Source organism: Macaca mulatta, chromosome 10, assembly GCF_049350105.2.
Source record: "Macaca mulatta isolate MMU2019108-1 chromosome 10, T2T-MMU8v2.0, whole genome shotgun sequence".
Lineage (NCBI taxonomy): Eukaryota > Metazoa > Chordata > Mammalia > Primates > Cercopithecidae > Macaca > Macaca mulatta.
This window is the reverse complement of record NC_133415.1, coordinates 33,983,104-34,008,843: the sequence shown is the minus strand read 5'-3', so window position 1 is coordinate 34,008,843 and position 25,740 is coordinate 33,983,104. Positions and strand designations below refer to the sequence as shown.

General features: G+C 48.5%; 1 protein-coding gene and 1 long non-coding RNA gene across 7 annotated transcripts in view; both read left to right on the top strand.

Moving 5' to 3' along the window:
- Window positions 1-7,249: 7,249 nt before the first annotated feature.
- LOC144331967 (uncharacterized) lies at window positions 7,250-7,957 on the top strand. Its single transcript, XR_013399625.1, has 2 exons — window positions 7,250-7,372; window positions 7,792-7,957. It is a non-coding gene; the product is annotated as an uncharacterized LOC144331967 (long non-coding RNA).
- A 176-nt stretch (window positions 7,958-8,133) lies between these two features.
- PEX26 (peroxisomal biogenesis factor 26) overlaps window positions 8,134-25,740 on the top strand; it is a 30,103-nt gene continuing 12,496 nt past the window's right edge. Inside the window, exons 1-6 of one of the 6 annotated variants that reach the window (XR_013398672.1) lie at window positions 8,149-8,180; window positions 8,425-8,735; window positions 10,008-10,148; window positions 14,706-15,054; window positions 16,092-16,344; window positions 19,684-20,896. Coding sequence is in view for 5 of the 6 variants with exons in the window: in NM_001260660.1 (NP_001247589.1) it covers window positions 8,506-8,735; window positions 10,008-10,148; window positions 14,706-15,001; window positions 16,198-16,344; window positions 19,684-19,787 (918 nt within the window). In the remaining variant the exon portion in view is untranslated. 6 annotated transcript variants of the gene reach the window in all.

The following is a 25,740-nucleotide window of genomic DNA, read 5'->3' as shown; positions in this document are numbered from 1 at the left end:
TATTATCATTGTCATTGTAATCATTTTTACATATCTTGTGCTTGACCATCTCACTTCATGGTAATCAAATCAAATAACGTGAAAGTGCTTAAGTTGTAAAGTACTACACAAATGTGAAGGATGATGAGAATTAAGCATACAAAGAAGGGAGATGGGCACCCCAGAGTTCTCCTTGCAGCTTCAGGACTATATGGGATCAAGAATGTACATACACTTGCTTTTTAGCTATGGAGAACTGTAAACAGCTAAGTCATTATTAGCAACAGCAGGATTATTTGATTTCTTGTTTTAGGTAGTAATTCCAATATCCAATTGAAGAATAAAAAGGATTCCCCTGATGTGCCATGAGTTAGTCAGGGTGCAGAGTGGCATAACTGTGTGTAGCTACACATGTACACCGTGTGTGCTTGTGGAAGGATGTGCAGCAAAGTGCAAAAAGCTGTTATTGGGAATGGTGGGATTTCAGATGATTCTCATTCTCTTTGTACTTTTGTGTCTTTGAATTATTTTTACTTTAGGTATGTATCATTTAAGCAGAAACAAAAGACAAAAGACAGTGGATACTGAACAACCAGATTCCCGTTTGTAAAACCTTGGATCCATAGGGTCCTTTAATCTCACAGGTTTTCTCAGGTATGGAAAATGCAGTTTCTGAAAACCAGGAGCAGCTGGTGAAAATCATAATGACAAACGCCTGTGACAGGAAGTCAGAGGGGAAGGAGTCCCTGCAACATGGCCCTGGGAAGGGAAGAAGAGACGCCTTTTCATCTCTGTTTATTTCATAGGCTGTAATAACATGGTGGTTTCAATCATAGGCTGTGTACACATGAGTTTCCTTGTTTGCTATGGTAACATGTGATTCCTGTTTTTCCACCTCTGTTTTTCTGATCCCTTAGACTCTGGCTGTCAAGAGAGGAGAACTATGAACTCACCTACTCATTCATGCTGCCCAGGTAATCACCTCTGTCACGAGGGATTAGGGGAAAGGTGTGTGGAGTCTACCTGTAATATATTTCCACTGTCCCGCTACATTTCAAAACCAGACGCACAAAGAACAAACAAGCTTCCCAGCAGGACACAAAATAGAAGGGATGGTGACTGCATGCCTTGCCATTCGGGATCCTCTTCTTCCCAGAGAACTCCCCGCAGGCAGGTCTGTACCTGCTTAGAGGCAGCCTGTCTGTTGAGCAGCCCATCCTCAGTGAGGGAGGATAAGAGTCTAGGGCTGGGGGGATGGGCAGAACCTTTGCTGTTGCCACAAACCACTGAGAGTGTCCCCAGAAAACTGAATGTATCTGGACTTCGCCATCAAAGCCCGTGTTAGGGTGGCACAGGAACAGGGTAGGCTGCCACATCCGGCCTGGCACGCTGTAAAGCTGCACAACTCCAGGGGCACCACCCCCCATACATGATGTGTGATATGATTGGCACCTCCAAGAGTTGTGCCCTGTGAATCCCAGGAAGGGTGATTTTTTTTTCTTTCTTTCTTTTTATTTTTTGAAATGGAGTCTTGCTCTGCTGCCCAGGTTGGAGTGCAAGGGCACGATCTCAGCTCACCGCAACCTCCGCCTCCTGGGTTCAAGTGATTCTCCTGCCTCAGCCTCCCGAGTAGCTGGGATTATAGGCACCCACCACCATGCTCAGCTAATTTTTATATTTTTAGTAGAGACAGGGTTTCACCAGGTTGGCCAGGCTGTTCTCGAACTCCTGACCTCAGGTGATCCACCCACCTCAGCCTCCCAAAGTGCTGGGATTACAGGCGTGAGCCACCGCGCCCAGCTGGAAGGGTCATTTTTCCTGAACATACTAACTTGCAGAGAAAGGTCTTTACAAAACCAAGTAGACTGGAGCTTGGCTGAGTAGCCCTTAACTTTTGAAGTGAACTGAAATGTCATTGGTTAAAAAGATCCACGGACACCTGTTTTCCTCACTTCACCAGCTTTTAAGTGTTGCATCTGGTGTCCTTCTTCCTCTGCTCTGGAAACAGATGCTGAGTGGGGCCTCAGTTTCTCCTTGACTGTAGTATAAGGCTCCTTCCAACTCTAAAATTCTGTGGTTCAGAGTGACTGAGTTTATTAGATTATTTGCTAGGAAATAAGGAAAAGAACTCTAGTTGCAAATTGCTCATAGACAAGAAGTCAGGCTGGGCAGATCAGTATCTGGAAACATCTGCCAGTGTCTCTCTTTCTGCAGGCCTGGGCCAGGGCATGGACCTTCTCAGCTTCCGACCTTTTCACATAGTGCTCACCAGCAAGGGTGGCTGAAAGTCAAGGCCATATGACACCGAACAGCACAGGGGAGATGGGGCCCCTCTGTAGCATTACATGCGGTTATTTCACACCAAGCTAGATGGCACCGGGATCCTAGAATGAGTGGGACCCTGTCCCTGCCCAAGGAGGACACTGTACAACAGGGGAATGACACAAATAACTATAAGGAACTATGGAAACTTGGAAGGACCCACAGGTGAGGCATCAAAAAAGCAGAGCACGATTGGGAAAGAGTGATTCGCCTGAATTAGGTAGGATCAGGAAAGACTCTGGGAGGGAAGAGCATCTTTATATCCTTCCACAATAGAGCCAGGGCTGAATTATCCCCAGTGCACACCCATTACTGGTTTCATTCCTCAGGCTTGGAGAGGGAATGAATTGGTCTGTCATCATGAAGGTTTGTTCAGCCTTCTCTGAGGGCATCTTCTGACTCCTGGGGTAGGTAAGAAACGGAGGGGCTCCTGAAGTCACCTTCAAGGCAGATGAAGAAGAGCTGTGGAGGCCCTTTGAAGCATGGCCCCTGGGCATGGGATCTGGTAAGAAACCTCCTTCCCAGCTTTTCCATTGAAACCATGGATTTTAAACTTGGGCAGAGTTTCCAAGCTTTCATTGCCCATCTATCCATAGGGATAATAATAATAATATACCCATATGACCTTGTTCACAGGTTTGCTTTCAAGGTCAAATAAGACGAGCAATAGTACCTTGTAGATCCAGTATTATACTAATTAAGAAGAAAGACTAGAGCCCAGTGGCCCGGATTAAGTCCCCGCACCTCCCCCAGCTCCACTATGCACTTGTTGGGTGACCTTGGGCAAGTTATTTAACCTCCCCATAACTCAGTTTCTTCCTTGACAAAATAAGAGTGAGCCTAGGGCTTCCATCATATAGTTATAAGGATTCAAATGAGTTAAATGTAAAGCACTCAGGCCAGGTGTGGTGGCTCACACCTGTAATCCCAACACGTTGGGAGGCTGAGGCAGGAGGATTCCTTGAGCCCAGGAGTTCAAGACAAGCTGGTCAACATAGTGAGACCCCGTCTCTACAAACAATTAAAGAATTATCCAGGCGTGGTGGCATGTGCCTGTAGTCCCAGCTACTCAGAGGCTGAGTTACGAGGATCGCTTGAGCCCGGGAGGTTGAGGCTGCAGTGAGCTGTGATGACACCAGTGCACTCCAGCCTGAGCAACACAGAGAGACCCTGTCTCAAATAACTAACTAAATAAATAAATAAAGCACTCAGAAAAACACCTACTGCATAGTCAATATCATACTATATAAATTGAGCCATCACTATTATTGTTGTAAAGTGCTATACAGGACGATTATGATGGTCACTTCTTAGACACAGAAGCAGAGTTCTGCTGTGTCTACATGGAGAGGAACACTAGAGGCAGCAACGAGTTCTGCCCTGAACTCCTAGTCCAGGCTTTAAAAAAGAGCCATAAAAATGCCATCCCACTGATGAACGTCTGGAGCAAGCGAGGCATGCCTTGACCATCCTGGAAAAACATATCTCCACCCCACCTATACTTATCTCCTCGGCTCGCTTCTGGCCAAAGGTCCCCACTTGGTCTGAACCTATTGCATGCAGAGCTTTGCCACAGATGTCTCTGTACGGAGGGGTTCTGGCTGGTTGGGATGTTCGATGGGGCAGCTGTGGATGCTGTTTATTGGCCTGAAATGTGGAACCAGTGTGGAGAAGGCAACACAGGCTAGGTTGACCTCAGATGTATGCTTTTTAGTTTTTGAGACAGGGTTTTGCTCTGTCACCCAGGCTCGAAGGCTCTAGTGCAGTGGCGCATCATAGCTTACTGCTGCCTTGAACTCCTGTGCTCAAGCGATCCTCCTGCCTCAGCCTCTCAAGTAGCTGGGACTACAAGGCACGTGCCACCATGACCAGCTAATTAGAAAACATTTTTCAATACAGATGGGGTCTCGCTTTGCTCCCAGGCTGGTCTCAAAGTCCTGGGCTCAAGTGATCCTCCTGTCTCAGCCTCCCAAAGTGCTGGGATTACAGGCTTGAGCCACCACGCCCGGCCCTTTTGTATTTTTAGTATAGATGGTTTTTCACCATGTTGGCCAGGCTGGTCTTGAACTCCTGGCCTCAAGTGATCTGCCCGCCTCAGCCTCCCAAAGTGCTGGGATAACAGGCATGAGCCACCGTGCCCGGCCGAAATTCTTTCTTCTTTCTTGCCTTACATCAGCCTGAACAAGTCCGTGATTGACAAGTGTTCAGTGGACTGTCACATGGTTTCTTCTGCTCTTCACAGCCACCCTATGCAGCAGGTGTTAGTATTAGTGTCCTCAGACGAGACGACTGAGGCACATAGAAATCTGGTGACTTTCTAGAGGTCACCTGGCTTTGTCACTGAAGGAACCAGGATTTTTATTCTTTTTTTTTTTTGAGACGGAGTCTTGCTCTGTAGCCCAGGCTGGAGTGCAGTGGCTGGATCTCAGCTCACTGCAAGCTCTGCCTCCCGGGTTCACGCCATTCTCCGGCCTCAGCCTCCCGAGTAGCTGGGATTACAGGCGCTGCCACCTCGCCCGGCTATTTTTTGTATTTCTTAGTAGAGACGGGGTTTCACCGTGTTAGCCAGGATGGTCTCGATCTCCTGACCTCGTGATCCGCCCATCTCGGCCTCCCAAAGTGCTGGGATTACAGGCTTGAGCCACCGCGCCCGGCCAGGATTTTTATTCTTTAAAAATTTTTATTTATTTTCTTTGAGGCAAGGTCTCACTCTGTCTCCCAGGCTGGAGTGCAGTGGTGTGATCTCAGCTCACTGCAGCCTCAACCTCCTGGGCTCAAGTCATCCTCTCACCTCAGCCTTCTGCGCAGTTGAGACTATAGGCATGCGCCACCACGCCTGGCTAATTTTTGTAATTTTTGTAGAGACAGGGTTTCACCATGTTGCCCAGGCTGGTCTTGAACTCCTGAGCTCAAGCAATCCTCCCACCTCGGCCTCCCAAAGTGCTGGGATTACAGGCATGAACCACTGTGCCCCACCTGAAGGAACCAGGATTCTAACTGTGCCTGTCATCTCCAGTCCAGTGTGCTTTCTGTTACAAGAACAACAATTCATCCCCTGCGGCAGCAGGCTGAACAAATCTGCTTCCTCAGATGAAGGAGCCACACTGAGCCCTCTGCCGAATAGAAGGAACAACCCCAAATTCCAGAGCCTAGGGAGGGCTAGGGAAGGGGTCGCAACGAGGATACCGGCATCTCAGGTGCTCTGCTAGTTTTCCCAAAACGAAGCAATTCAAACAAGACATTTTTTTTTTTTTTTTTTTTTTTTGAGACGGAGTCTTGCTCTGTCGCCCAGGCTGGAGCGCAGTGGCCGGATCTCCACTCACTGCAAGCTCCGCCTCCTGAGTTCATGCCATTCTCCTGCTTCAGCTTCCTGAGTAGCTGGGACTACAGGCGCCCGCCACCACGCCCGGCTAATTTTTTTGTATTTTTAGTAGAGATGGGGTTTCACCATGTTAGCCAATATGGTCTCGATCTCCTGACCTCGTGATCCGCCCGCCTTGGCCTCCCAAAGTGCTGGGATTACAGGCGTGAGCAACAATACAAATATTAATATGGGCCTGGCCTTAAACATCTGAAAGGGCTGTCCTTAGTTCCACTGTTTTTTATCTCAAGGATGAGGAAATGAGAGAAGAAGAGGTGATTTCAAAGGCTGTCCCATGAGCCCCAACTTAGAGAGAGAAGGTTGGCTAAGTAAAGACAATACCCATTCACGTTCCCCCAGGGGGAATGAATTCGCTTCTGTTTAGCATTTCTGTGTCTTTGCTTGAGAAATTCTAGGTACTTGTAGACACAGAGGAGATGATGTATCCCAATGGATGTGTGTTGAGGAATCCATTTGTGGGCATAATAGTGCTAAACAGTGGTTACATACGGACAGATACGAAGCCCGGGAATAGTTGAAAATTGGGTGAATCAGAAGTGGAATACAATCATATTTTTACATGGTTTCTAGCTCTCCTCTCTCCTGCCTTAAATATCTTGACCTCATTCTGGCTGTCTCACTACTAAATAGGCAAATTTACTTTTAGCAAGGCTGCTTCTTTTAAGACTGTGTGTCCATCTCCTGGACAAATTTGGAATAGCAAGAAATTTGTTAGGAATTAAGGAAAGGGACTTTCCCAGGCAGCAGCCACTTAGGGCTGGCCGATTCTGAGCATGTTCCGTCTTCCCAGGCCTGGCTCACAGTTTTCAGTGCTTAACGCGCATGGCGCTTTGTGCGCAATTTCACTTAATTCTTCCCTCAGCCATCGGGAGCTAAGGACAAACTGTTATCCCAATTGTACAGGTGAGGAAATCGGAGCTCATTTAAATAAATTGCCGAGGTCACACAACTAGTAAGTGACAAAATCTCAGTCAAACCGAGGCTCTTTTGGCTCAAAGGCGTGTATTGAGCCCTACTCTGCTCTGCAGGGACAGAACTAAGTATGTTTTCTATTCAGGGCATGCACAGTCATTCCATGAGTGAGTTACACAATGTAAGATAAGGACATTGTGAAAAACAAAACTATACCATACATAATGCACTTTATAATAAAGTACTGGGAACAGAGTATGTGGTAAATTGTAACTATAATAATAATTTTAAACAGATCCACTAATCACACATTATTATATTCTGTTTCACTCGGGCTTTGCCTTGCTTCCCACTTTTGTACTAGGTCCTCTTGGCTTTAGTTTCTCCCCAGTTCTCTACCCTTTGAACTCTCTCCAAAGCTTCCCTAGAATTTTTGCTGTCCTAGAAATTAGACAGGCACCTGCTCACATCATACATCCCCTACCCTTGTCACCAGACATACACACATCCATCTTCTGGGCTTTCTGTTCTCTTGCGGAAAAGTCTGCAGGGGAAGCTGAGGCAGAACCAAGTCCACCAGATTCCGAGGAAAGATAAGTATGGACTCTGTAACCAGATAAAAGTGAAGCCACAACTTCACTTATTCCACAAATACTTTTTGACTACCTATAGATGGCACGCACTGTTCAAGGCGCTGAGGTTCCCACAGTGACAAAAGAGACAAAAACGTCTGCCTTTGTGAGTTTGTATCATAGTGGAAGGAAACAGACAAAAAAAGTAAGTAAAATATAGACACTGGTATGTAGATGGTGATAAACGATAACGAGAAATATAAAATAAGGACAGATTGGAAGTGACAACAGTGGGGAGGTAGAATTGGTATCTGCATTTAACGTTTTCTAACAACAAATCCAGGGTGGGGTACAAAGCAGTGAGAAAATGAGGCCCTTATGCTCAGCGCCCCCAACCCTGCGTCGGTGGGGTCACTATTCACTTTGGAACACTGCCCTTGGGACCAACATATTCTCAGTGATCCTTGTGAAGGTTTCCACCCTAAGTCCCTCATCCTCACCAGGCAATATTTATTCTCCCAAAGCAAACTATGGAGGCAACGCGGAGAAAGTGTGAATTAATTCAAGACTAAGGTTGCCAAAATGTGTGATCAGCTCTGCCTCAGCCTTGACATTACATTACAGATTCCCTGATCGCCGCCGTCGCAGAAGCTCTGAATTGGAAGCGTGCATGTATTTGCAAATCCATTGCTGGCATTTCTTCCGTTAGCCTCCGCTGGAACTGGTTAGTGAAGATCCCTCCATTTCACAAGACAGCTTCAGTTTTGTTTTGTTTTGACTTCCCCACTCCGAAGCTGTAGCGCACTTTGTTTTCTCACGGAACAGGGGCGGCTTCCGGGGCGCGGCGTGCTGGGGGTTGTAGTCCACAATCTCCCGCCTGTTTCCGTTATAGAAGCCGATGGGCCGGGAGCTGCGGAACTACAACTCCTAGAGTACCCCGCGCCGCTGGGACGCCGTGCGGCTGCGGGGCGGGGCGAGCGCAAAGATGTCCGCGCCCGCTGCTGGGAGGCGAGGTGAGAGTGTTTGACCGTAACCAGGCGCCCGGAGCTGAGGCAGTTCCTGCACGTGTCGCGGGGCCGGAGACGCTAGGGCCAGGTATTCCAAGGATGCAAGAATCCTGCAAATTCGACATGTAAACTGCTTCCTCAGCCTCCAGGCGAGCCCTGCCTTTGCCTCAGGCCCCTTCCTTTTCCTTCTCGGGGAATCGACCTCGGGAAGGGGTGTGGGCAGAGATGAGGACTCTCCCTTTTCGCCCAGGCCAACTCGGGATATCCCGGAGCCTCTGGGGAGGCGGTCACTCCGACGTCTGAGGACCTGGGCCTTGGGCCCGGACTCGTTATGAAGAGCGACTGCTCGACCTCTGCAGCCCCCTTCAGGGGGCTTGGGGGACCTCTGCGCAGCAGCGAGCCGGTGCGCGCGGCCCCGGCCCGGTCGCCGGCCGTGGACCTTCTGGAGGAGGCGGCCGACCTCCTGGTGGTGCACCTGGACTTCCGGGCGGCGCTGGAGACCTGCGAGCGGGCCTGGCAGAGTCTGGCCAACCACGCCCTGCCAGAGGAACCCGCGGGCACGTACGTGCTGGGCTCGGAAATGAACCGATTTCCGGGTGCTCTTATGGTGGGGCCCAAGGTCTCAGGAGTTCTGTCATTCCCAGATTGCCCACAAGGAGCTTTACACCTCGCTTTCATCAGTGGTTTGTCTCCGACAGGGTGGTTGCTCATCGTGTGCCAATTCTACAGAGGAGGGAAGTCGTATAACAAGAGCTTAGTGGCGAACCCACGGCCAATTATTTGCTCCTTGTTCCAGGGTAGAATGGCATGATGCGAAGGCTGAATGTGTATTAAGTGCTAAGTTCTGTCAGTAAGCAGGTGGTAAAAGTCCTCTCCCAGGTACCTCCGCCCCGCCCCGCCCCGCCCCGCCCAAGGTTGTTTATTCCTGACCTTGCGGATGATGGGGAATGGGGGTCATGGCAGGAGCAGTGTTCTGGTCCAATTGGAAGAATGGATTAAATAATTAATTCAGGGCCGGGCGCGCGGGGGCTTACGCCTGTAATCCCAGCACTTTGGGAGGCCGAGGCAGGAGGATTGCTTGAACCCAGGAGTTCGAGACCAGCCTGGGTAACATAATGAGCCCTCTTCTCTAGCACAAAGAAGAAAAAGAAAAGAATCCGGAGAAAAAAACCTTGGGCTTGCATTGCTCTTTCTAGTGCCACCAGCCTTGTCTGGCAGGTGAGAGCGTCATTTCTTTGCATTGTAAAGTTGGGTTAGGCCACTCCAGGGAGGTGTTAGGTAGAATAGCGAAAGCTGACCGCAGAGAAGGATGATCTGGAGAGCCCTGGCTGTGTTTTAGGGTACTGGGTGGAAGCTCATTTCAGTGAATGCAGAAGGCTTTGCTTCTCGGTGTCTGGAGGAACCTTACTAGGTGGTGTCTTTTAGCCAGCTGTGGAGTTGCTATACCTCCATTCAGCCAGAAACCTTGCTGCAAGCCCATTTGTTCACTGAGCAAACTTAGTTCCAGCTCTTTTTTGTCCCACACACCGGTGATGCGTGTTATTTCCCCCTCAGGATTACCCTTCCTCTTCATTTAAATCTGATTTCACTTGGATACAAAGAAGAACGTTGAGCAATAGCTGACTTGCCTCTTAAGAGGTTTACAGGAACTTTTAGTTCCTGGGGGAAAGGGCAGCCCATGAGACCAATTGTGAAGCCCATCTAAGTACTAACAGGGATGAGAGAGATGATGGCTGCTGAGTTGGGAGCTGGAGAGGAACAGTCCCAAGGTGGAGGTGGGCATGGAAATGGAGGGGAACCACTTCTAACTGAAATTGGTTTTTCTGCTGACAGCTCCTTGGAGGTGAAGTGCTCCCTGTGTGTTGTGGGGATCCAGGCCCTGGCAGAAATGGATCGGTGGCAAGAAGTCCTCTCCTGGGTCCTTCAGTATTACCAGGTCCCTGAAAAGCTACCCCCCAAAGTCCTGGAGCTGTGGTGAGTCGTCTTTGCTGACTCATCAGATCATTTCAGAAACAAGAGGATTTGCATCTCCTCTCCGCAATCTGGGCCTAATACCTACTCTTTTCCCCTTCCCTACTATTGCCCTCCACATCTAATTCTTTCCCTTCACTTCTTCTTTTTTTCCTAGAGTTCCATACATAGCAATAAAGAATAAGGGAGGAGGAATTTAGGAGTAGAATAGATATAAAGAAGGGAGGGGACAGGGAATAGGAGTGACATGGGATGACAGAGTGGACCGAGCTGAAAGAGCAGCTTGCTACATCCTGGGAATTTCTAATTCTTAAAAAAAAAAGTTTTTTTGTTTTGTTTTGTTTTTTGTTTTTTTGAGATGGAGTCTCCCTGTGTTACCCAAGCTGGAGTGCAGTGGCGTGATCTCAGCTCACTGCAAGCTCAGCTTCCTGGGTTCACGCCATTTTCCTGCCTCAGCCTCCCAAGTAGCTGGGACTACAGGTACCTGCCACCATGCCCGGCTAATTTTTTTGTATTTTTAGTAGAGATGGGGTTTCACCGTGTTAGCCAGGACGTTCTCGATCTCCTCGGCCTCCCAAAGTGCTGGGATTACAGGTGTGAGCCACCATACCTGGCCAAAAAAAGCAAAGTTTTAAAAATTGACACTTGTAATTGTACATATTTTTGGGGTAAGTTTGACATTTCAATATATGCTGTGTATATGTTGTATAATGATCAAATCAGGGTAATTGGGATATCCATCACCTCATGCATTTATCATTTGTTTGTGATCAGAACATTCAAAAGCCTCTTTTCCAGCTATTTTGTAATATGCAATACCTTACTGTTAACTATAACCACCCTACTATGCAATAGAACACCACATCTTATTCCTCCTATCCCATCGTAACTTTGAACCCATTGACAAACCTCTTTGTCTCCCTTTTCTTCCTTTCCCAGTCTCTGGTAACCACTGTTCTACTCTCTGCTTCTATAATATCAACTTTTTTTTTTTTTTAAAGATTCACATGAGTGAAATCGTGTAGTATTTATCTTTCTCTGCCCGGCTTATTTCACTTAACCCGATGTCCCCCAGGTCCACCTGCGTTGTCATGAATGAAAAGATTTCATTCTTTTTCATGGCTGTATAGTATTCCATTACACACACACACACACACACACACACACACACACACACACACACACTCTCTTTATCCATTCATCTATTGTTGGACACTTAGACTGATTCCATATCTTGGCCATTGTGAACAGTGCTGCATTAAACATGGGAGATAATGGATTGCTAGATCATGTGGTAGTTCTATTTTTGTTTTGTTCACCTGGCCATTCTTTTTTTTTTTTTTTTTTGAGACGGAGTCTCGCTCTGTCGCCCAGGCTGGAGTGCAGTGGCCGGATCTCAGCTCACTGCAAGCTCCGCCTCCCGGGTACACGCCATCTCCTGCCTCAGCCTCCCGAGTAGCTGGGACTACAGGCGCCCGCCACCTCGCCTGGCTAGTTTTTTGTATTTTTTAGTAGAGACGGGGTTTCACCGTGTTAACCAGGATGGTCTCGATCTCCTGACCTCGTGATCCACCCGTCTCGGCCTCCCAAAGTGCTGGGATTACAGGCTTGAGCCACCGCGCCCGGCCACCTGGCCATTCTTGAGTTTATTTTGATGACACTCGGTGAGAGTTCCCTGTACCTAGAAGAAGGTGTTGGGACTCTTGGTGTTGAATGTGGCTTGTGCTGAAGACACAGGACCTGGTAGGGCAGCAAGAACTTGATCTCGGAATTGTGGAACTGCTTGACTGTCGGCCGGGGGCACTTGCTGGCTGCAATCTCCTCCACTTTCATGATCCAGATGGTGTAGGCCCTGGTCATGGTGCCAGGTGCCCATCTTGGTAGCACTGGGTGGTCAGGTCCCACTATTCTGCATTCATATTGTGGATGCTGCAGTAAGCGTCATAGTGTAGCCAAATGCCAAAGTTCTTCACTTGCAGGGGGATTTTTGGAACACCTGCCCAGTAGACACTTGCCCCTGAAGACTTCATCTTCTTTTTTTGTTTTGAGATGGAGTCTTGCACTGTTGCCCGGGCTGCGGCTCACTGCAACCTCTGCCTCCTGGGTTCAAGCAATTCTCCTGCCTTAGCCTCCCTAGTAGCTGGGATTACAGGTGCTCGCCACCATGCCTGGCTAATTTTTTGCATTTTTAGTAGAGACGGGGTTTCACTATGTTGGTCAGGCTGGTCTCGAACTCCCTACCTCATGATCCACCCACCTTGGCCTCCCAAAGTGCTGGGACTACAGGCGTGAGCCACCACGCCCGGCCAAGACTTGATCTTCTTTAGTTGAGATACAAAGTACCAGAAGCGGGACTTGGCAACAACTTGCTTAGGTGCAGAGATTTGCTGGCAGTAGAAGGGCAGCATTTGGGGGTGAACAGGCGGCAGATACTCTTGCAGTGTGCCCAAGGCCTTCATGGCATTCTCTCAGCACTTGCCACCACTTGCAAAAGGAAGTGCCGTCTTTCCTATTTTGAATTTTTTAAAGGAACCTGCATTCTGGTTTCCATAATGGCTATACCAATTTACAGTCCTATTAGCAGTGTGTAAGTGCTCCCTTTCTCCACATCCGCACCCTCACCAACACTGATTTTCTTTTGCCTTTTTAATAAGAGCTGTTCTACCTGGAGCGAGGTAGTGTCTCAGTGTGGTTTTGATTGGCATTTCCCTGGTGATTAGTGGTGTTGAACATTTTTTCAGATACCTGTTGGCCGTGGTACATCTTCTTCTGAGAAATGAGAAATGTCTATTGAGGTCTTTTTCCCTTTTGAATCAGGTTTTTTTTTTTTTTTCCTGCTGTTAAGTTCCTGATATATTCTGGATATTAACTCTTTGTCAGATGGATAGTTTGCAAATATTTTCTCCCATTCTGTAGGTTGTTTCTTCACTCTTAATTGCTTCCTTTGCTATGCAGAAGTTTTTAGTTTGATGTAATTTCATTTGTCCATTTTTGCTTTTCTTACCAGTGCTTTTAAGGTCTTACTTTAAAAAACCCTTGCTCAGCCCAGGGTTGTGAGGCATTTCTCCTTTGCTTTCTTCTAGCAGTTTCATAGTTTCGGATTTTACACTTCAGTCTTGAATCCATTTTGAGTTAATTTTTGTGTGTGGGGAAAGGTAGGGGTCTGGTCTCCTGCATAAGGATATCTGATTTTCCCAGCACCATTTATTGAAGAGACTGTCTACGCTGTGTGTGTTCTTGGCACCTTTGTTGCAAATCAGTTGGCTGTAGGTGCATGAATTTATTTCTGGGCTCTCTGTTCTGTTCTATTTTGTCTGTTTTTATGCCATACCATGAGAGCAGAACCATTCTGTTGTGGTTACTATTATAGCTTTGTGTAGTATAGTTTGAAGTCAGGTAATATGATACCTCCAGCTTTGTTCTTTTTGCCCACAACTGCTTTAGCCATTTGGGGTCTTTTGTGGTTCCATAAGAATTTCGGGATTTTTGTTTCTTTCTCTTTTTTTTTTTTTTTTTTTTTTGTGAGACAGAGTCTTGCTGTGTCGCTCAGGCTGGACTGCAGTGGCGTGATCTCAGTTCACTGCAAGCTCTGCCTCCCAGGTTCACACCTTTCTCCTGCCTCAGCCTCCCAAGTAGCTGGGACTACAGGTGCCCGTCACCATGCCTGGCTAATTTTTTTGTATTTTTAGTAGAGACGGGGTTTCACCGTGTTAGCCACAATGGTCTCAATCTCCTGACCCCATGATCCGCCTGCCTCGGCCTCCCAAAGTGCTGGGATTACAGGTGTGAGCCACCGCGCCTGGCCAGGATTGTTTTTTCTATTTCTGTGAAGAATGCCATTGGTGTTTTGATAGAGATTGCATTAAATCTGTAGATGGCTTTGGGTATTTTAATAATATTCTTCCAATTTGTGAATGGACACAGGATATCGTTCCATTTTTTTGTGTCCCCTTCAACTTCTTTCATCAGGTTTTATAGTCTTCAGTGTAGAGATCTTTTACCACCTTGGTTTAATTTATTCCTAGGTATTTTTTTTTTGGTAGCTATTGTAAATGGAATTGTTTTCTTGGTCTCTTTTCCAGTGGTATATAAATGCTGTTTTTTTGTACGTTGATTTTTGTATCCCACAACTTTACTGAATCCGTTCATTAGTTCTCTCTTTTGGAGGAGTCTTTAGGGTTTTCCGTATATAAGATCTTATTATCTGCAGACAGGGATAATTTTACTTCCTCCTTTCCGATTTGGATACCTTTTATTTCTTTCTGTTGCCTGATTGCTCTGGCTGTGACCTCCAGTACTCTGTTGAATAAAAAACGGTCAAAGTAGCCATCTTTGTCTTGCTCCTGATCCTAGAGGCAAGGCTTTCCGCTTCCCATTGAGTATGCTGTTAGTGATGGGTGTGTCCTGGCAAATTCCCATTAGCATCCACATTTCATCGGAAAGGGCTGGAGGGCACAGTGAGGAGGGGTTGGATAGGAGAAGCATAGTGGTCATGAGAAATGAACCAGTCATTGAGCACTGACTCTAATTTTGTTGGGATCGGGTTTTTGGGGACTGCAGCATTCTTTTATACAGCAAAATGCAAGAGCCTAGAGCTGTGCTGGATGTGGTGGGTGCCTGGCTCCAAGACCCAGCCAACCAAGACCTTCCAGAATATGGAGCCTTGGCAGAATTTCACGTGCAGCGGGTGCTGCTGCCTCTGGGCTGCTTGTCGGAGGCTGAGGAGCTAGTGGTGGGCTCTGCAGCTTTCGGTGAGGAGCGGCGACTGGATGTACTTCAGGCCATTCACACAGCGAGGCAGCAGCAGCAACAGGAACACTCAGGCTCTGAGGAGGCCCAGAAGCCAAACGAGGAAGGTAGGACATTATCCCTTTGTGGCCTCTGTAAAGTGGACTTGTGGCCTTGCACTGTACCTCAGGGTCCATCGTGAAACTCCTGGGAGCTTAGGAGCAGTTCTTTGTATAAATAATTCTTGAATCACAGAATAGGAGGCCTGTTGAGTTGCTTAACAAAGTGAAGCCCAGACCCTCTGAAGTTGGCAGTGGAAGGAGAATCTCCACATGGGAAGGTGTTGCTGGGTCTTGGGACCTTGACTTGTCTTTTGAAAGTCATCTTTCCGCTGGAGTCCTCTGACAAGGTCTCTTGCTTCCACCATGGTCTGGGTGGGATGTCCTTCCTCCTTTAAATGCTGGCCCCAATACAGACGCAGCTGAGATCTGCTGGGATAGCCAGAGGAATATAAGAAACTAATTTGCAGACCCTTTCCCTGGTCCCTGAATCTTTTCTGCCCTTCTCCTTGAGTAATGATCTAGTCTAGCTGTGAATACTTCCATGGACAGAAAGTCACCATCTCTTTCTTTTTGAGACGGAGTCTCGCTCTGTCGCCCAGGCTGGAGTGCAGTAGCGCTATCTCGGCTCACTGTGCTCACTGCAACCTCCGCCTCCCAGTTCAAGTGCTTCTCCTGCCTCAGCTTCCCGAGTAGCTGGGACTACAGGTGCCTGCCACCGCGCCTGGCTAATTTTTTGTATTTTTAGTAGACTGGGTTTCACTGTGTTAGCCAGGATGGTCTCGATCTCCTGACCTCATGATCTGACCTCGTGACCCACCCGCCTTGGCTTCCCAAAAGTGCTGGGATTACTGGCGTGAGCCACCACGCCAGCCTTTTTTTTTGAGACAAGTTTCACTCTTGTTGCCCAAGTTGGAGTGCAATGGCACGATCTTACTGCTTACTACAGCCTCCACCTCCCAGGTTCAAGTGATTCTTGTGCCTCAGCCTCCCAAGTAGCTGGGACTACAGGCGCACGTGGCCATGCCCGGCTAATTTTTTGAATTTTTAGTAGAAACGGGGTTTCACCATGTTAGCTAGGCTGGTCTTGAACTCCTGACCTCTGCTGATCCGCCCGCCTCGGTCTCGCCTCCCAGAGTGCTGGGATTACAGGCGTGAGCCACCGCGCCCAGCCTGCTCAGCTCTTAGAAGCAAGCGCAGAGGTTGGGGTCAGGGAAGCTGATTCCCGTGACTCCCCTGAAGCTGTGCTCTGTCTCCCTGGCCAGGCTCTGTCTCCCACAAGTTCCTGTCACTACCGATGTTGGTTCGCCAGCTTTGGGACTCTGCGGTGAGCCACTTCTTTTCTCTGCCCTTCAAAAAGAGCCTTCTGGCTGCCTTGATCCTCTGTCTCCTGGTGGTGAGGTTTGATCCAGGTAAGTGGTGGAGACTCTTCCCCCCTCCTTCCTGGGAAGGGGTTGTTGTCAGGGCTGGGCCTGTGGGAGTGGGTGTTTGTCAGTACTCCTGTCAGAGTCCTACTGGGAATGGGGGCCTCTCCTATGACATTTCCCCCTGAGTCTGTTCCACAAGGAGGAATTGCTAGACTGGGGCACAAGTCAGCCCCACCCAGAAGGAGAGGCCAGTCCTGGAGTCTGTGAGAGCAGCCGGGAGAAAGTCCACTTGGCTCTGCTGACTCCTGAACATGGACTGAGTCATAGCCCTCCACTTTTTCTAGGGCTGACCTCTGACCGGAACCTCAGAATTTAAAAAAACTTCCCCTCGGCCAGGCGCGGTGGCTCACGCCTGTAATCCCAGCTCTTTGGGAGGCCAAGGCAGGCAGATCACAAGGTCAGGAGATAGAGACCAGTGTGGCCAACATTATAAAATCCCGTCTCTACTAAAGGTACAAAAAAAATTAGCCAGGCGTAGTGGCACGTGCCTGTAGTCCCAGCTACTTGGGAGGTTGAGGCAGGAGAGTAGCTTGAACCCAGGAGGCAGAGATTGCAGTGAGCCAAGATTCCGCTGCTGCACTCCAGCCTGGGTGACAGAGCAAGACTCTGTCTCAAAAAAAAAAAAAAAATAAACTTCCCCTCATCAGAATGTCTACAAAAGTGTTAATTCAAGTATTAATGTCTAATGAAGTGTTAATTCAAAACAAGTTGTAAATGAAAAACTCATACCTTTTAGAAAATGTGGAAAGTAGGCTGGACATGGTGGCTCATGCCTATAATCCCAGCACTTTGGGAGGCCGAGGCGGGTGGGTCACCTGAGGTCAGGAGTTCGAGACCAGCCTGGCCAACATGGTGAAACCCCCTCTCTACTAAAAATACAAAAATTAGCTGGGTGTGGTGGTGTGTGCCTGTAATCCCAGCAACTAGGGAGGCTGAGGCAGGGAGCATTGCTTGAACCTGGGAGGCGGAGGTTGCAGTGAGCTGAGATTGCGCCGTTGCCCTCCAGCCTAGGTGACAGGGCGAAACTGTCTCAAAAAAGAAAAAACAATGTGGAAAATAGAGAAAAGTATAAAGAAAGGCACAGAAATCTGCTACTCTGCTATGCTTTCAGTCTGTTTCTGTGGATATAGAGATTGTAGGCAGTTACATGTCATACATATGCTTTCAAGCATGGCCTTAAATGGCTAAATATTCCAGTTCCCAGGAATGCCCATAAGTAATTTAACAACCCATGTTTTTGAACATTTGGGTGGTTGTTCTGTTTTCTGCCTGGCTGTGAAGAAGGAATGAGCTCCCTAAGTGATATTTGGGAACAACCCTGGTGATTTCCTGAGGATTGACCCCTCAGGTGCATGAGGCCAAACTTAGGCACTCGCTCTTTTAGGTTTTTTTTTGTTACTCAATGTGAGTTATGTTCTAATCTCTACTCTTCTCTTTTTTTTTTTTTTTTTTTGAGGCGGAGTCTTGCTCTGTCGCCCAGGCTGGAGTGCAGTGGCCGGATCTCAGCTCACTGCAAGCTCCGCCTCCTGGGTTTACACCATTCTCCTGCCTCAGCCTCCCAAGTAGCTGGAACTACAGGCACCTGCCACCACTCCCGGCTAGTTTTATGTATTTTTTAGTAGTGACGGGGTTTCACCATGTTAGCCAGGATGGTCTCGATCTCCTGACCTCGTGATCCGCCCTTCTCGGCCTCCCAAAGTGCTGGGATTACAGGCTTGAGCCACCGAGCCCGGCATCTACTCTTCTCATGAATTTAGACTTAGAATATGATTAAGTTTCAAAATTTAAGAGGAAATCAGAAACCCTTCAAATGGTTCGTCTGTTTTGAGAACTGCCATTTATTAACTTAGTCTTTAGATTCTCCCTGTTTCCCCATTTCTCTTTCTCTTATTCAGTGAGCTTTTTTTTAAAAAAAATATTTATTTATTAATTTTAATTTTAATTTAATTAATTAATTAATTAATTTTTTTGAGACAGGGTCTTTCTCTGTTGCCCAGGCTGGAGTGCACCAGCGTGATCTTGGCTCATTGCAACCTCTGCTTCCTAGGCTCAAGCAATCTTCTCTCCTCTGCCTCCCAAGTAACTGGGACTACAGACGCCTGCCGCCACGCCCTGCTAATTTTTTTTGTTTTTTTTTTTTAGAGACAGAGTCTTGCTTTGTTGCCCAGGCTGGAGTGCAATGGCGTGATCTCGGCTTACTGCAAGCTCCGCCTCCTGGCTTCACGCCATTCTCCTGCCTCAGTCTCCCGAGTAGCTGGGACTACAGGCGCCCGCCACCATGCCCGGCTAATTTTTTGTACTTTTAGTACAAACGGGGTTTCACCGTGTTAGCCAGGATGGTCTCAAACTCCTGACCTTGTGATCCACCCGCCTCAGCCTCCCAAAGTGCTGGGATTGCAGGCATGAGCCACCACGCCCGGCCTAATTTTTTATTTTTATTTCTGAGACAGAGTCTTGTTCTGTTGCCCAGGCTAGAATGTTGCCCAGGTTGCAGTGGTGCACTGCAACCTCCACCTCCTGGGTTCAAGCGATTCTCCTGCCTCAGTCTCCCAAGTAGCTGGGATTACAGGCACATACCGCCATGCCTGGCTACATTTTGTATTTTTAGTTGAGACGGAGTTTCGCCATGTTTGCCAGACTGGTCTCCAACTTTTGGCCTTAAGTGATCCTCCCACCTCAGCCTCCCACAGTGCTGGGATTATAGGCATGAGCCACCATGCCCAGCCAGTGAGGTTTCCTTCACATAGCTCAGAGGTGTCTTTCTAACCTGTCTGCTGAACGCTGAGCAGAGATCCCCCGTGGATGGCTCTGTTTGCTTTACAAAGAAGTCACGAGTTAGCTCTCGGAATGCTTAGTATCATCAGCGTTCATCCCTGGCCACCTCCTGACTGATACAGATTTAGAAATTCTTTGTGATTCTTTAGGGTTCCTGTAAGCCCTTTAGTCTCGTAAACCCTGGTCTCCTAGTGGGGATGGCATGAGGACATTTGAGCCTGCTCTTTCCAAGGCTGCTTCAGAAGGGCCTGGCCCAGTGGCCCTGACCCTCAGCAGCAGGCCCGACTCATTGGAGCGATGATGCTGAGGGGAGGAGAAACTGCACCTGCAGGCTGAGGCGGGAGGATCACTTGAGCCCAGGAGATTCAGACTGCAGTGTGCCGAACACGGACTGTACTGTACTCCAGCCTAGGCAGCAGAGCGAGGCCCTGCCTCTAAAAAAACAAAACAACTACGTGTAATGGGTGGTGGGGTCTCCCAGGCTGGGAGACGGCAGAGTGACAGGCGAGAGAGGCGGGACGTTCACAGTAGTTTCCCTCTGCCCTGCAGCTTCCCCTTCCTCCCTGCCCTTCCTCTACAAGCTGGCCCAGCTCTTCCGCTGGATCCGGAAGGCTGCATCTTCTCGCCTCTACCAGCTCCGCATCCGTGACTGAGGGTCCCTGTGCACCACAGCCTCTCTGCTCCTCACGTCTGCGGCAACAGAAGCAGAGCGACAGAGCGACACATCCACAGGCGCCCCTGGGGAAATGGGATCAGCCTAATCTCGCAGAGTGCACTGTGTCTTGCTGCCTGGGTGCCCTCTCCTTTGCACCCCACTTTGGCTGGTCGTGGTAGATGATGTGGAAACAAAGCGGGACCAGCAGACACAGCACCTCCAGAACAGTGCCCCTTGAAAAGGAGGGGTTTGGGGACAGGGACTGTGTCCATGAAACTTTCCATCTTCTCAGCAAAGGCAAGGGGTTGGTTCTTCAGGTCAGGATGTTAACGGAGCTGGAAGTTCAGAAAAAGCCTGGTGGAGTGACCCTCGGCCTTTCACTTCTTGAGAAACATACTTCTTTGCTGGGCATGGTGACTCATGCCTGTAATCCCAGCAGTTTGGGAGGGTGAGGCGGGTGGATCACTTGAGGCCAGGAGTTCAAAACCGGCCTGGCCAACATGGTGAAACCCTGCCTCTACTAAAAATACAAAAATTAGCCAGGTGTGGTGCATGCCTTTAGTCCCAGCTACTCAGGAGGCTGAGGCACGAGAATCACTTGAGCCAGGGAGGCAAAGGTTGCAGTGAGCCGAGATTGTGCTACCGCACTCTCTCAAAACAAACAAACATGCCGCACAGGACAGTACCTTAATTAGCTAGAGTGCGATCTGAGAGGGCCTCTTCTTGCCTGCGCTGTGCTCCCCAGAGCTGATCTAATTCTGTATCGAGATGCTGCTCCCATGGTCTTGCCACGCGCTTGAAGCTCTGGGAGCCTTCTTACCGTTCAGACTGGGGCGTGGTTTTCAGAACCACCCGGTTGACTACTGAAAACCAAGTGAGCCTTACAGCTCTTATCACTGGGTAAAGTGATCTTGCCTGGTGCCTCTTGGTCTTCAGCTCAATTTTCCAGGTTGTCCTGGCCAAGCCTTGCTGTGTTACGCTCAGTGCCTCTTTCCACTCTTTCCCCGTCAGCCCCTCCCTCCCGCCCTGCAAATTGTCCATTGGCTATTTCACCAGGTTCTGCTTGTATCCTTGCCTCCTTGGTACACACCATTGCAGGTTCTTCCCTTTCTGTGTCCCATTGTCCTAGTTATGTTCTGTTGTTTGTGTAATGCCCAAATTTTTCTGCTCGTGTGGCCTTGAAAAGTAGGCCAGCCTCAGAGACTGCTGAGCTGAAAATGGAACTGAGTAATCAGGTGCGCTGGAAGGGATGTGGGGGCAGGGCAGAGGAGAGACATGGGTTTTGAAGGCAGTGAACAATAAAACCTTAGGGAGGTGGCACCGAGGCCTTAGCGTATGAGGAGCTGAAATGTTTCGGTGTTGTTTTCTTACCAGCCACAAGCATCTTACGAGTTTCTGTGCAGGGAAGCATAGAGTACTGCTGTGCTGTCAGGGTGAAGAAGGGCTTTTGGCAGGGGCTGGCCTTTCTGTACCCAGAGGTCAAGCAGGCTGCCCTGCACCGTGTCGTTGGTTGGTGCTGATGCCAAAAATACAGAAGGTGCTTGCTAGCTTTTCCTTGGTACATTTTTGGGGGTTGCCAGTCAACAACTTTTCTTTAGAAAAATGGGTAAAGTAGGCCGGGCGCGGTGGCTCAAGCCTGTAATCCTAGCACTTTGGGAGGCCGAGACGGGCGGATCACGAGGTCAGGAGATCGAGACCATCCTGGCTAACACGGTGAAACCCCGTCTCTACTAAAAATACAAAAAATTAGCCAGGCGAGGTGGCGGGCGCCTGTAGTCCCAGCTACAGGGGAGGCTGAGGCAGGAGAATGGCGTAAACCCGGGAGGCGGAGCTTGCAGTGAGCTGAGATCCGGCCACTGCACTCCAGCCTGGGTGACAGCGAGACTCCGTCTCAAAAAAAAAAAAAAGAAAAAAGAAAAATGGGTAAAGTAGGTAAACTTCACAGGCCCCTTAGAATTAAATCCCTAGGGCACGGTTCAAGTCTGTAGGAAGCAAATCTATGCTTTTTTATATGGGCTTTTAAGTAGAGCTTAGAACCCTGGGGGGAGAAGGGCAGTCAGGTGAGGTTTGAGATTCCTTCTATAGAATGATTTCTTAAAATGAAAATCTGGGCCCACTTACTACCCTAGATAAACCGCTTCAGTGGCTTCCCATGGCTCACAGGGTAACATCTAAATTCTTCATGGAATTGAAGGCCTCTGTGTGCTGCTTTTGGCTAACACCTCCCCTTGGATGTGGGGCCCCAGTTCATTATACGCACGGCCTTCCAGCTGCCCACCATCACAGCTACAGCACGCTCCCCTTGGGCCTCTGTGCCTTGGCTCACACTGTTCCTGCTGAAGGCCTAGCACCTGCTCTCGGCCTGGTGAGCCCCGCCACCTTCCAGGCTTACTCAAAGAATTCTTTCCGTGCCCCTCCACCCCCCCCCCCCGTGTCCTAGGCCCTGTTTCATGTCCCTTCTGTGATAGTGAACCCATGGTCTTGTAATTGTGAACTTCTTTGTTGCCACTTCGAAGTTGGCGAGTGCTCGTTGCAGATGCATCCAAGATGGGTAATCTGTGTATTAACAGTGGACGTGTTGATTGTTTCTGCAGGGTTCTGAAGCATGCAACATAGAACAGATACCTTTACATTTAGGGGTGCTAAGGAAAGCAGGAACCAGTAATCCTCTCCTGTGGTTGGATGGGAGGCTTGGGAGAGGGGTGGAATGGAGAGGAAACAGGCTACTGTTGGCCAGCCTGGGGTGGAGGTGGGTGCAAGCAGGACAGATAGTGCCTGGGGGTGGGGGGCGGAGGCTTTGCCTCTAGAAAGGGGCTAGAAGGGATGAGGAAAGAGCTCATAGCTTCATGCAGGTGATCCCTGTTCTTCTGCATGTGTGTGTTTGCACATGAGTGTATGTAGACCACAGACCATTAAAAAATACGGAATTCAAAAGTAAGTTACAAAAGGGTATTCATGGAAAATGAAGTCTTTTTTTTCAGTGTTGCTATGTTTCCCAGGCCGGACCCAAACTCCTGGGCTGGAGCAGTTCTCCCCCTCAGCCTCTGGAGTAGCTGGGCCTACAGGTGTGCGCTGCCACACCCAGCTAATAAAATCTCTTTCTACTCCCACTGTCTATTCCCATTTCGTGCCCAGAGGCAACCCCTGCCAGTCTGTTTATCCCTCCAGATACAGTCTCTGATAGTAAGCTTTTCTTTCTCATACACTAATGATAGTAGTCACATACATTACACACACTGTGCGACATTTTTTTTAACTCTCTCGGCTGGGCGCAGTGGCTCACACCTGTAATCCCAGCACTTTGGGAGGCCGAGGTGGGTGGATCACCTGAGGTCAGGAGTTCAAGATCAGCATGGCCAACATGGTGAAACCCCGTCTCTACTAAAAATACAAAAAAATCAGGCACGGTGGTGGGCACCTGTAATCCCAGTTATTCAGGAGGCTGAGGCAGGAGAATCGCTTGAGCCCAGGAGGCAGGGATTGCAGTGAGCGCACTCCAGCCTGGGCAACAAAGAGTGAAACTTGGTCTCAGAAACAAAACAAAACACAAAAACCTTTCTCAGTCCCAGCATATGTGGAGCAGCCTCATTCTTCATACCTGTGTGTCATTCCATTGCGTGATGGGGTCACAGAGCACAGACCTGGTGCCCTTTTCCTTTTTAATGTGTGGAAACCCCTCCATTCTTTCCAAAGCCTACAAGCACAGCAGCCCCAAGTTTAGGGTGAACAGTAGTGGTCAGAGCTCTTTACTGTTACTTTTGGGCAAACGCAAACCAGCCTGGCAACCACCACTGCCACGGAGGGGAGATGACAACAGGCCATTTCACACTCTGGACGTTCAGTTTCTTTCTAAATCTAGAATGGCACTCGGGTATCCTCTGCCATCCACTGAAAGCAGCCCAAGGAACTGTCAGAAAGAGAAAGTCATGACATGAACTGAGTAGGGCACCTCCCTGTGCCGTCATCTGCTTTCCTCCCTCCCAGCACGGAAAAGCCGTGGCGCTGATGGACTTTGACCTGGCACCCACAGATGGGGCCTGTGGGAATTCTACTGATTTACTCTCTGGCCTAGTCAGGCAGCCCAGCCGTGGCCTGACCAAAGTCTGCCTCACCGCCCTGGCCTGGCACCTTTGGGAGCTGAATACGTGGAGTGTTAACCAGAAAAATTTCTGGCCCTTTAGCCTTGCTGCCTCTGGAAATGTCAGTGTTTTGGGCTGGTAGGAAGCTACAGGACAGACAGTGGGCACAGTGCCTAGCAGCCTGTCACGTCACCCCCCGCCGCCCCGCCTCTGTATTCCTCCTGCCGTGGTGTAGGGGTCCAGACATTGTTTGCCACCTCTAGGCCTCTTGATAAAACAGCAAATATTTTTCTTGTGTTAAAGCAATGCATGTATATTTTAGAAAATATTAATTGCGTAGAAGGAAATACAGGACTCGTGATCCCACCACTCAGAAATGATTACTATTAATACTGGTTGATTTTCTTTCAGCTTTTTTTCCCTAATTAATTAATTCCTTTTTCCTGCAACTCCTGCTTCAGAGACTTTTTTTTTTTTTTTTTTTTTTAACATCCAGCTTGCCATGGTGGCTCACGCCTGTAATCTCAGCGCTTTGGGAGGCCAGAGTGGGAGGATTGCTTGAGTCTAGGAGTTCAAAGCTAGCCTGGGCAACCTAATGAGACCCCATTTCTTTTTTTTTGTGAGGGGGGCATGTTATAAAAGCCCTTTTATAAAGTCATTTTTAAACAAAACAAAAAGTTTACAAAAGAAAAAAAGATACAGAAAAAGAATAACTTGCTTCATATGTCCCAAAAAGAGAAAAAATAAAGGGGACAATGCCAACATGCTCAACAATAAAGGGTTATTTTATTTTTTAAATACAAAATACAAGCAAAGGATACACATACTTAGAGCTCAGGAGCAGACCCGCAGTCCTGGAAACCCTTCAATAAAAGCAAAGCAGGAGTTTGTTTTTTCTTTGTCTATGCAGATACATACAGAGATGGGGATATGTAAAACTTAAGTATCACAAAACACCATCACACGAGTCTACCAATGCATCTTGCATCTATAATTCACAAACATGGTCAACAAAATCATGTTCATTTCAACCCCATTTCATTTAAAGAAAAAAACCTGACCGGGCGCGGTGGCTCACGTCTGTAATCCTAGCACTTTGGAAGGCCGAGGTGGGCGGATCACGAGGTCAGGAGATCAGATCATCTTGGCTAACACGGTGAAAACCCGTCTTTACTAAACAAAATACAAAAAAAGCCGGGCGTGGTGGCGGGCGCCTGTAGTCCCAGCTACTCGGGAGGCTGAGGCAGGAGAATGGCGTGAACCCGGAAGGCAGAGCTTGCAGTGATCCAAGATCGCGTCACTGCACTCCAGCCTGGGCAACAGCGCGAGACTCTGTCTCAAAAAAAAAAAAAACAAAAAAAAAACTTTAAAATAAAGTGGTTACATTCAAACTTTAACTTCCTTAGTACCATGCTGCAGATTTGAGTACTGTTAAGGTATTGCAAGAATGCCCAACCTTCTGGTGTCTGATCATGTATCCAGCAACATTGCAGTATGAAGAAAAGAGATGCCCCGGGTAAGACCCCATTTCTATTAAAAATAAATGTAAACACCTAACCCTCTTGGCAGCCCAGGCACTTGAGAACCTGTGGAAAATGGCAGTGTGCAGCCAGCATGGCTGCCAGCTCGGCGTCTCCACTAAAGAGAGCGGAGGTGGTTAGGAAAGGACAGGCGGGAAGGGGCCATGTTGGCCGGACAACTGCAGGTAAAGATGGGATTGGGAGGTACAGTCCAGGGTCCACTCACCAAGGGCTGGATCCAAATACGTGGGGTTGGGGTTCTGTGACCTACTTGTAATTTTAATACTGACCCGAGTTCATATTGAGCTCTGCATGTTTCCCAGCTCATATTTTCCAACAGCCCCTTTGAAAC